The 11814-nt window shown below is 39.8% G+C and overlaps 1 protein-coding gene across 1 annotated transcript; it reads left to right on the top strand.

The window, feature by feature from the left end:
- The first annotated feature begins 2850 nt into the window (after nt 1–2850).
- On the top strand, nt 2851–10584 carry LOC131880911 (2-oxoisovalerate dehydrogenase subunit beta, mitochondrial-like). The gene is made up of 6 exons (XM_059227643.1): nt 2851–3176; nt 3399–3679; nt 3767–3922; nt 4857–5028; nt 9690–9922; nt 10247–10584. The coding sequence occupies exons 1-6, from the start codon at nt 3014–3016 to the stop codon at nt 10385–10387; spliced, it is 1146 nt and encodes a 381-aa protein (XP_059083626.1). The 5' UTR covers nt 2851–3013; the 3' UTR covers nt 10388–10584.
- The last annotated feature ends 1230 nt before the right edge of the window (nt 10585–11814 follow it).

Below are 11814 nucleotides of genomic sequence, written 5' to 3'. Positions count from 1 at the left end.
ATAGACACTAGAGAAAACTCGACAAAATGTCCAACTTCATCAAGGGATGATGAACTGAAAAATGAATTGCTCAAATAAATACCATCGTGACACAATCTTCTGGGAGATCTTTCAAATCCTTCCAGGGTAAAATTCAGAACAATTATGACATGTAAATAAGAGTTAAACAGCCATAGATATTGCAAACATCGGTCAAAATTGCTTCAACATCTCACGGCTGTACTCTGAACCACATTTATAACTCTATTTTGAGTACTGCAGTCAAATAGTGATTGAATGAAGTTTTGGAGTCCAATAGTTACCTTGAGGCCAGTTTTTATTTTTGAATTAGCATGTATGCATCATCTGGAAGGAATATTCACTCACTCAAGTTCCATGTCAATTGGTCAATGGATTTTCATTCCTCTAAGAGTCTTCCTGCTATTTCCCAAGCAATTAAATAATCAAAGTAATTTTCTCGAGAAAAGGTCCCAAGGTAGTTGATGATTGACTCAGATATTTTATTTGGCTTGTTTATTGTAAGTTTGAGGGGTCTGGATTTTCATTGTGGGTGACATATCTAAATGCTACTTCCCAGGAAAGAGCTGTGAAAAAGCAACCCTGATGAACATCACTCATAACTTATTACGATTAAGGAAAAGGTTGAAAATCCCAATAAGATTGTCATTCTATCACAAGACTCAACAGGGCATGATAACACACGTGTTTGTTTACTAAAGTATCAATTCCTACCCATTTAAAAAGTACTAAAAATGCTTTACAAACAATGATCAGTTAAGGTACCTCTCGCGTCCTTTGTTCTGATTGGCCAGGTACTTGAATTGGCTCACATATGATATCCTATGCTGTAACCAAGAATGTATGTCCAAAAGTGAGATGCAAGTTAAACATGTTACTTTACTATTGGCAAAACTTTCAATTCATATAAAATATCAGTTTTTAGCACTTCCGAGCTTAGATTTGAGTGTGAGTCTAATTCAAAGAAGTATCGTTGTGCGACAGAAAAACTGAAGGAAAAAAGGAAATAACTTTTACATACATTTGCATCACGCCGGAAAAGACTGTGTTCAGGGGTGCTAGGCTTCCAGAAGAAATCCAAAATCGCAGTTAATAATAAAAAGGAAAAGAGAAAAATGTGACCCTGAGAGGACCTTTGAGCATCTTTCTTTAAAAAGCCTATTCGATAAATACTAGCTTTGATCCTTTGTTTGTTTTAAGCAGCTGAGAGGTGTTTTCATATGGGAAAAAAATGATGCATAAATGAGGGCAAGGTTAGAAATGGGCAAAATGTTGCCTAAAATGATTTCTTTGGGGTTTAATAATGGGTGATAAACATTGTATTGGCTCAAAGGATGCCAACTGTCTGATTTTGGGAGATCACTTTGGTACTTTTTTCAATACCGTAGAGGTACTAAAAAAACTCAAAGTATAAGTGACCTCTCAAAAATTGATGCTGACCTCATCTTCTATCCTGATTCAATGTCCTAATTCTGATTAGGTTCAATGATAAGTTAATGTTCTTCAACCTGAAAAAAACTTAGGAATAAGAAAGACTCACCTAAATTGACCAAACTGTTAATTTATGTCCTGCAAACCAACAACCAAGCTGAGGGAAACAAAACATTTCAGTTTGGGTCCAAAGAGACAAGTGATGGAGGCAGGGCAGTAAGCAGCTCACGGATCACATGTTCCTGCTCTCTTTTCCTTCTCAAAGATACCTTCTCATGTCTAACTAAGTAGATGCAACCAAGAAAAACTCCGAATATTTTCGTAATGCATCACTTTTGCATGTATAATTCCGAACAAGTGGGAACATATGTGTGCTGCCTTAACTTCCTCATGACCACATTGGCTTCTTAAACAAGGCACTTTTCAAATTAACAGCCTTTGAAGAATAGATGGCACTGACCTAAGTATGGACAACGATATTTGTTAGGGTTCAAGGGTGGAGCCTTAAGGTCAAAAGTGAGTACAAAACCAGCAGTTTTGAAAATAATTTGGCATCATTGAGATGCAGTTTTGATTATCTCTCCTTTTAAAAACAAGTTCCACATAACATTATGGCTAGGCACTAAGGTGTCAAAATTTGATTTTCATATTTCATACACAATTCTTTAGTAAGGTGTTAAAAAAAGGATTTTTATATTTCATACACAAGATTACGGTTGGGTAGTCTACCCTTCGGATTAGAGGATGATGCTTCAGTTAATAAACAATCAAAAGCATCATATAGCTATTCCGATGTTGGGAAAAGGGCTGCAATAGTAACAAAATGAATTAAGAAATGTTCTATTGGATAATTCCCATGTGACTTGCTTTGAATCTAGAGTTATTTTACAAGCGCGAGGGCAAATACTACTACTAATGAGACTTCGTCCATAGGGCTGACCTACTAACGGGAAAATTATCATAAATCATAAATTACAGCCCATCCAATTGGAGTAGATACAGTCTGTTTTTCAGTCAGAATAATTTTCCGACACCATCTAATTTTTGCTACACATCATTTCAAAGCACATCAAATTATGTGCAAGTTGTCTGTGACCCATTTTATTACTGTAGAGTTTGGGAACCGGACAAAGATCAAAACGCAAGGATGAATGCCTGATGCCTTGCACTGTCACTGACAGCATTCTGTTTTGGTTATATGGATATAACTGGCTCTACTTAGATTCGGTTGAGGTTGGGTGGTGATGGCGTGTCTTGAAAGTACTTTCTTCGCCGTCTAGCCTTCCATGCCCAAGTAGCCCAAGTATGGTCAATACTCCAGCCAAGCCAGCTTACCACGGCACAAAGTCCGTACTACACACACGTTCATCAACAAAACACTTTCAAGTCCTATGTGTTGTTGTCAAAGACGACTTGTCGGTCAGCTGGCAGGAAAGGAGCATTACGAACAATACTTACCTACGTACCGAACTAAGTACAGACACAAATTGGGCGATAGTCTATTGGGGGGGACGGACATTCATTCAGTCATTCGCTTGAGATTGAAACTGATTGAAGATTGAAGATGCTTACCAACGGGCTGAGAGTGGGCGGACCCCTTCTGGCTCGAGCTAGTCCCGTTCATTGGCTGCCATACCCCCATCGGGCGTCCAGGACTATCGCCACCTCGGCCACGTCACCCGCGGCCCATTTCACCTACGTGCCCGATGCTCAACCTCCTTGTTCAGGTGGGTGATCGAACCGCTTCTGTATTGCTAAACCAACCTGGTTGCTGGGTCTAGACCGACAGACAGACAGACAGACGGTCAGGCCATATGATTATTATTATTATTATTATTAATAGAAGAAGAAGCCGCCTTGGAAGCCAGGTTTTGAAGTCATTTTGAGACCCTCCGTTCTTATCCGTTTGACAATATCCATGTCTGACCTTGATTTTTTGATTATCTTAGGTACCACCGAAAAGATGACCTTGCTCCAATCTGTGACCAACGCCTTGGATTTGGCTCTGGAAAAAGATCCCACAGCCGTCATCTTTGGCGAGGACGTGGCATTTGGCGGCGTTTTTCGCTGCACGGTTGGTCTCCAAGACAAATATGGCAAAGACCGTGTTTTCAACACACCCTTATGTGAGCAAGGCATCGCCGGTTTTGGCATAGGTATGGCGGCGGCCGGAGCCACGGCCATAGCGGAAATTCAATTCGCTGACTACATATTCCCCGCATTTGATCAGGTCTGCGTGCAATCTGTTTCAAATCGTCAAATTGTCAAGTTACTACACGACTCATGAACAAGAATGATTGAATGGACCATTCCTTAGATTGTCAATGAGGCTGCCAAATATCGGTACCGTAGTGGTGGGATTTTTGACTGTGGTAGCTTGACATTTCGAGCCACTTGGGGTGCCGTCGGTCATGGGGCCTTGTATCACTCACAAAGTCCGGAAGCTTATTTCGCCCATACGCCAGGATTGAAGGTAAGAAACGTTGTTCCCACCATCACCAATAGCCAACTTCGTGAAATGATCAGATTCCATTAAAACTACCGCCTTGCACTTTGCGTCAAGTTCCTAATAAACCAGGCAGACCTTTGACTGGAGGAGTAGACATTGACAGAGCGAAGCCTTGTAAACTTTTGCCAAAGCGCTGTTCTGGCGATGCCATGATAAGAAAGATAGTGTACTGCAAGTTTGTACTGCAAGTTTGGCTTTCGAAACCACATTTTTGTGAGGTTCCTAGTTCTTGAACTTTTTACTGCATAAATTGGAAACTTCAGATGTGTCCATTGAAATTAGGATCGCCTGAAAATGAATTTGTAAACTGGGAAGAAGGGAAATGTGGCCTACCTTGGCTTGTCCAATCCTCTTTTTACCGATATGCTTGATTGAATGAATGTAATCAAGTAACTGGCACTGAATGCTCAATCTTGAAGACCTCAACCATAGATATCTCGACACGTTACGATGTCCATGCCTCAACATACTGACTAGTGGTGCAGATTTGTGGCAAACAAAAGAGGCCTCTCAAGCTTAAAAATGGCAAAAGAAGTAACCACATTTGCCAAAGGCAATTCACCTGATCTTTGTCATTAATATGTATCAACAAAGTTGCATTATCGTAATACATATAGCATTAAATAATAACAAAAGGCATATATTACATTCGTAAATTGTGATGGAATAAATGAAGGGAGGGCCAGGGAAATAAGATTTAATGGTGCAATGTCCTAAGCTTTTCTTTATTAAACCTTATAACACATTCATACAATTTTTTGGGGCAAAGTCCAACTTATAGCGTGCATCTAATCAAGAGATTTTTTTTTACAAATTTGGTTTTGGAATTGTGAATGCTTTGGCACAGCATTTGAAGGGAGAAATTGCACGCTCAGCAATTTTTCCTTCTTTCCTTCAGGTCGTTATTCCAAGGGGTCCGGCAATGGCCAAAGGTCTCCTCCTCTCATGCATTAGGGATAAAAATCCGTGCATTTTCTTCGAACCGAAGATCTTATACCGCTCGGCAGCTGAGGAAGTGCCCATCCATGATTATGAATTGCCTTTGGGCCAAGCTGATGTGTTGGTTCAAGGTAAGCAATCATTCATCACTTGTCTCTCAAACTATACAAACCACTCCAAATCATTGTACATAGTAGATTTCAGTTTGTGGCCGAGTTAAGAGCTCTCAAATGCAAATTGATTGATTGAAACAGAATGTTATGGCTTTGTATCACTATAAAGGAGCTGGTGTAGCCGGGCCGCCTAAGAGGCAGCGCAAACAAGGCAAGAATCCTCTCTTCAGGTGTCGTGGGTTCAAACCCCGGTGTCGGAAGTAACCCTTTAATCATGAAACCAGGCGGCACTCAATCGTCTTTTATTTTTTATGCAATGCAAAGAACCCAAAGAAAGCTAGCTGTTCTTGAAAGTGTCTTTTTAAAATATATTTTGTACTCTAATTAACAAGAAGGACCTGGTTCCTCGAAGTTTTCCTACTCACTGTAAATAGTACTTCCATTTATGATTCAAAAAGGTTTCTCAACTCCAACGTAAAATCAGTTGACGAGTAATCTTATCTCTCTGTCTTGTCTTGTTCAATAACCGACAGAAAAGTTTTGATAAAATGTGCGCTCCCAAAATGTGGGCGCATATTCATTAGGCACTCGATAACCTTGCTTATTTCCCTTTTCCCAATGAAACAAGGGTCGTTCGAACCAGCGAATTGATATCTTGAGTGGATTGGGAAAACTAAAAGGCCCTCTACTTGGATTGAAAGGCAATGACTGTTACTCGTTCCCCTTGAATTGCAATGTTTGCTAAAAGCACCTAGTCTGGTTTTCCAACTGATTTATGAGGCCCATAGAGTTGAGGATGGTCGGGATGTGGGTGACAGGTTCACAATACCTTTCGGTTCCTTTTGTGGTGGGGTAACTCTCCCATTTGCCAACAAAATATTTGAAGTAAACCGATATTTACAATGTTAGCGTAGCCCTCGTAAACTGGCAGGAAAGTCAGCCAATTTGTATCCATTGTGCTAGTCTTTGAGGTGAAGATGGTTTTCAGACTTGGGGAAGTGGACCAATCAAGAATTTACAAAATGAAAGTATTTGAGCTGAATGAAGTTTGGTCTATCGTTTGGTGGTATCAAGGTTGAGCGAGCAATTCCTAGGTCTAAAATTCCTTCTCTTTTTATGGACAATTCACTTGGTTTGGAGCCTTTTGGGGTTTTCTTTTTGCAAATCCTGCTCGTTGGCCAATCTTGTTTTCATTTTTGTTCCTTGTGCCAACCCAAAAACATACCTGAAATTATGCCTATAATACCAAATCAAAAAGCATATGCTGAGGGCTTAAAAAATCGCGACAATAAGTATTTCCCTCTTTCACTCTGAAGACTTAGTTTGATGGCCTTAGTTCAACAAGAGAAAACTGGTTTAAGTTGTCAAATATTTGCGCAACCTACCTTTTTTTACATTTTACTTTCAAACTAAACCAAGCTTTGGCTTTTGGTCGATCTATATTTGGTCGGTTATTTGTGAGCTCTGTTGTGAGCTGTTTTTGGCTCATCTCTTCTGGCAACATCTTTAGGGTATGACTCATCATACGTTTTAGGGGTTGTCTTCTTTTATTTTCTTGAGCTTAAAAAGATCGGTGCACAAAAACTAGGTCAAAAGTTTCGAAGTCTGTTGAAACTCTGAAGCTTTCTAATTGTTGTTGAAACAAAAGCTGCCGTATTCCTAGTTATCTTTACCATGATAAAAACAAAACACCATCCTACGGCTGTTAAAGTAACTTCCAAAAAGGTATTCGGGAATCAGCGCCTGTCAACAGTTAATGCTTTGCCTGTTATTTCTCTTATTATATTGCATATTATAAGTAGAATGATAAGAATTATGTATGTAAATTTGCAAATACAAAAAAAAGGGAAAACCAAATACGAAGAAATTCTAAAAAAATCAATTGACTGGTTAGGCGCAAAGACATTTCAAAAGTGGAGAAACAAGACAAAAGATCAACATTTGTAATTTTGTAATACCTAACAGAACCAAAGACCCCTTCTTTCCTTGAGCCCTGATTAATGCTACTGATATAGAATGAACTCAATTGTCACTTTTATGTAAAGTATGATCAATAAGTTGCTTTACCAGTGGTAGTATCTGTGAGGTCATCTAGAAAGTGTTGGACATTGGACAAGATAGATTGACCGATTGAAGACGACCCATGAATTGTCTGGCATTCAGGGTAGTCGAGAAGAGCAAAGATGAGGCAATCAATGTTAATTAGTAAAAGAAGACACTCAACCAGTACGTTAATTCACATGTCATGAGAACTTTTTTGATTGTGGTGATCTCAAATCTGCCAAAGTAGTGGAGATTAAATTCCAAGCCAAAGAAAATGCATTGAGTTTTGCTGAAGCATTTAAAAAGGACATAAAACACTTAAAGAAATTCATCATTTGGATAGAGAGCAGTCCTTGGAAACTCTTCGGTCAGCCAAATGTGCAAAACTTATCTTTTTTTTAGGGGGGGGTGATTTATTTTTTCACGGGCTGGGCTGGGAAAGTAACCAAGTAATATCAAAGTGAAATGATATATACTTCGTCTTTTTTGAACCTTTTAATCTTTATATGATATTTGGCTTAGTGAGTTTAGTCCCTGAATGTAGTGTTGATATTCGTTTAGCCAGTTTCATTAAACATTCCTCCTTGGCAAAAGTTGAACATTCTACATCTTTTTGAACAGGTTTGTTTTGGCAGAAATCTGAAAGCCGAAATGAATACTGTTTGTCTTCGAAACCCGGGTTTACAGCTAAATCAGAATATAAACATGTCTCAGTAATGTTGGCGACTACATCATTTGAAGAGACTCTTTTTGAGAGTTTTAGCAATTGGGGAAAGATACGTGCGGTTTTGCATGATTTTTGAAACGGCAAAACTTTTGGGACACCCTGGAATATTAAGCCAAAATTTTTGCCATTGCCATCATCTGTCATGAGGCCTAGTATTCGGTTTATGCAAAGAAATCATTCAGGTTTTGAACAAGGTAAGGTTGACCTTGTAGTGCATGTTTTTTTGTAGTGTGGTACTGTTGTAGTTGAAGCAAGTCGATGCTGGATTACGTGTAGAGGCGTCTCAGTTAAGAGATGTTCCTGCTTCTTATTCGTTTTTCATTGTTAGTCTTTTACATCAATCAACTCTCAACTGCATGATGGATATCTTGAAGAATCAAGGGAGTTTCTCTAACTCGCCAATTCGGCATTATTTTTTACTGCACCAGATGAGTCTGCAACCGGATTAGATTCAATTTTTAGTGACAGCCATTAGTCCAACCGTCGAATACGAGTATATCCCAATTTTCAGGCCAATCGCTTTTGAATGGAGAAAGTGATAGGATGCTCTCTCAGAGTTGACGTGGTGATTGGTTGGGGTTGAGAAAAAAGTAATTGGTTCTGCGGGGCTTAAGCGTCAATGAAATAAACCAGATTCTGGCCTGTCAAGCATCTTAAAGTAGGGTTTTTGTGCACTTTTGAGACGTGCTCTTGACGCTTACCATTGGGTCCACTCCGTCACAATAGCACCATTTCCAATTCTTGAATCCCAAAAGAAGGGAAAAAAACTCAAAAATATTTCGAATGGAGCCGAACGAAATGCCATTGCGTCTCCCGCCTTGTCGGTGTTTGCATTCTCGAATACGACGGCGACGTATGTCAGGCTTCACTCACTCAGAGAGAACGAAATTGGTTTATCCCCCTTCAGCCAAAATATGTGGATCCTCTTCAAACTAACAACACCTGGCTGTCGAAAGAGACTGGTTTTCTATTCAGATGTCGGTGTTTGAGTGGGGTTTAAGAGCCAAGACTATTCACTTCACAACAAGTCCTTTTCCCCTTGTCCTCATATTTGAATTGGCACCATTCTTGCATGGATGCATCTTTCTTCAACAAATAGCCCGAATAAGCGCATATTGTTACTATCCCAAGTTATCATCCAAAAATGTTTTACTCATGGTTTGTAATTTTATAGACTATTCCTCACTATATTCAAACATAGATTTGATATGTCTTCTACAGAGTGGCGAGGCGAATGTGTTCGGTTTACAGTTTTAAATTTCGCTGCAAACCGGGAGCCAAAATTGAAATTGAACGGAACAGTTGAGTTCCCAGAAAAAACAGCTACAATTCGATGGGTCGAATACATTTTTTTTACCAACAAGGCGATGTCAAAGGAGTGTCCTGGACCACTTGATGTCTTCAGGTCCGATCGAAAGAAAATCCCCCCATTCTTCTTTTGATTGGGTGAGATTATCAACACCAAGGCATGCTCCAAGGTGTTGAGGTTCGCCATTCTGTTGTGATAAAAGTCGCTTACCCCGCCAGAGACTGTCTGTCAGCCAGAAATCAGATGTCCAGTGAGGACCAAATAGCACCTTTCTGACACAAGCACTTCTGAACCTCGTCGTTGACCGATTTGGACCCGCTTGATTTTTGTGTTTAAGCGTCATTGAACTGGACCCCTTCTGCAAATTTGAGCTCGCAAAACTAAACTTTTAGACGGTCAACCGTACATTTATTTATTTATTGCCACCCTGTACGTATAAAGACATGCGTTTGACCACCGTGAGAACGTGAGCATCGCGATGACAACCATAGCATGTGGTTGATCCGTGACTCCTGAAGACCTTGTTTAAGTCTACATTGATCTCGAAGGCGTTCGTTCGTCTGGGCTGATGATTCCATTCAACCTCTTGTACTTCTTTAGGGACCGACGTGACTTTGATAGGATGGGGTACCCAAGTTCACGTTCTGCGCGAGACTGCACAACTGGCCGAAACCAAACTGGGTGTTTCGTGTGAAGTCATTGATTTGGTGAGCATCCTGCCCTGGGATAGGGAGACCTTATTCAAGTCTGTCGAAAAAACGGGTCGATGTATTATAGCTCACGAGGCTCCGCTCACCAGTGGATTTGGGGCCGAATTAGCTGCGTCTATTCAGGTGAGAAACCTTTTGCGACTTTCTTTCAACACGTTCCAGCGGTCCCATCCGCTGGGCCAAAAACAAAGTTCGATTGCAGAACTGCTTGGGTTTTTGATGAACGAAGTTTTTGAGATTCGGACTAATTCAATCATTCCGAGTCAAGTTTTGGTTTGTCAAGATCTTTTTAGACGCTCGGATGTGTTGGTTTATTTGTGTCAAACTTTTTTTGCGGAAAATGATAAGGGTCTGAGACATCGCGTGTCTTAATATACCCTAGTCTTTTATAAGAATGTTTCTTGTTGGCGTTAACCCTCAAATCAATGTAAGCCATTCCTATTTCAGGAGGAATGCTTCCTTCATTTGGAAGCTCCGGTGCAACGCGTGTGTGGTCATGACACGCCATTTCCCCTGATTTTTGAACCATTTTACTTGCCTGATAAACTACGGTGCTTGGAGGCCATCAAAAAAGCCGTTAACTTCTAGCTCCATCGGGAATGCAAAAAACATGTGGCATAGTTGTTGGGTTGCCACTACAATGATTCTTCCAGGATTTCACTAAGCAAGCATCTAACCTCCAGAGTAATTCGTTGTAAAATACTACTTTTTGCCGATCGTCTCTATCCATGTATGCCCAGTGATTGAATTGATTCGAAAATATGAACCAAAATCAGTTGAAAGGACGACTCATTTTTCTCAGTCTGGGATGGAAGGGCTTCGGAATTGTTTTGGAGCCTTTGTCGTCTCAGTAACTTGCTACCGCCGAGAAAGACGGCGATTGCTGGTCAATTTAGAGGATAGCAATTTTACGTAGAAATCATCATGAATTTCCCTGAGCCCCGGAAATTGCATTCCTGGGATTCGAATTACAGAAACTACATTACATCTTTTGTTTATTTCCGTCTATGCTTGGTCAGTACAGGGTGTCTTATGTACATGCTACGGTTTGTTCAACTTTAGGAACTTAATCTCATACAGATAGGTACAAGAGCTTGTGTACCACATCCCGTGAAAATATTCTCTATTATTCAGTAGACATAAATGAAACTGTACGGAGAGACCTACCTATCTCGATAGCTTGAATGAGCACACTAGTTATACCTTTGTAGAAACTAGACTTCCCAAGCATCATTACTTCTCTGGACTGCATTTTCCTAGAGTTTGGGACATGCTGAAGGCAAATGTTCCAATCAAACTGAACTTGTAATACACCACCCTGTAAGGTAATCGGAACGTGATTTGTTTTTCTTGTTCATTGTTCTTCGTTAACTGTACAGTATATCGAACATTATGAAGCCTACTGTAAATATGTACATTAGTAATATTCGTTGGCCTAACTCACATCATATTTGTGTTTCTGGCTTGATGTGGAACAATATCCGATCACGGTCGAGGAAAAGGGAAACTTGCCAAGACGAAACTAAAGTCGTATATAGGGGCACTTTATGAAATTAGGAGACCAAAAAGAATGAGCTTCATTATGGTGACATATTTATGCTTAGTAGTTCGAAAAAGTTAAAAATATGCTTCAAATTGGACTTCAAGTATTTAAGACAAACCCCTTTTTTTTGGTGCTTTCTTTTATTTTGGATGGTTGGGCACCTCATTCTGACATTTGAACGAGATTTACCACATATCTGTTGCTCAAAATTAGTTGGAAGAGGTCCAAATCATTTGGCAACTTTGATGTCTCAAAAGTAATATAGTTGAGCAACCGGTCAATCAATTTTCTTTAATGACAATGTCAAAAAATGAACTTAACACAAGAAGGATTTAAAAAGTATTGTGTTTTGAAGTAAAAAATGTACCTTTTTGGACGCACATGACTACCAAGAACAAACTTGTTCCTTTTAGTCTCCTAATTTCAAAAAGTGCCCGTATATACGATCATAGTTTCACCTTGGCAAATTTCC

Source organism: Tigriopus californicus, chromosome 5 (genome assembly GCF_007210705.1).
Source record: "Tigriopus californicus strain San Diego chromosome 5, Tcal_SD_v2.1, whole genome shotgun sequence".
NCBI classification, from domain to species: Eukaryota; Metazoa; Arthropoda; class Copepoda; order Harpacticoida; family Harpacticidae; genus Tigriopus; species Tigriopus californicus.
This window is presented reverse-complemented; position numbering and strand designations above follow the sequence as displayed.

What these genes read in the sequence shown, in the direction of transcription:
- LOC131880911 (XM_059227643.1), top strand. Translation starts at nt 3,014, where the DNA reads ATGCTTACCAACGGGCTGAGAGTGGGCGGACCCCTTCTGGCTCGAGCT. An exon ending in TGCTCAACCTCCTTGTTCAG is followed by an intron (nt 3,177 to 3,398) that starts GTGGGTGATCGA and finishes TGATTATCTTAG; the next exon opens with GTACCACCGAAAAGATGACC. An exon ending in AATTAGCTGCGTCTATTCAG is followed by an intron (nt 9,923 to 10,246) that starts GTGAGAAACCTT and finishes TTCCTATTTCAG; the next exon opens with GAGGAATGCTTCCTTCATTT.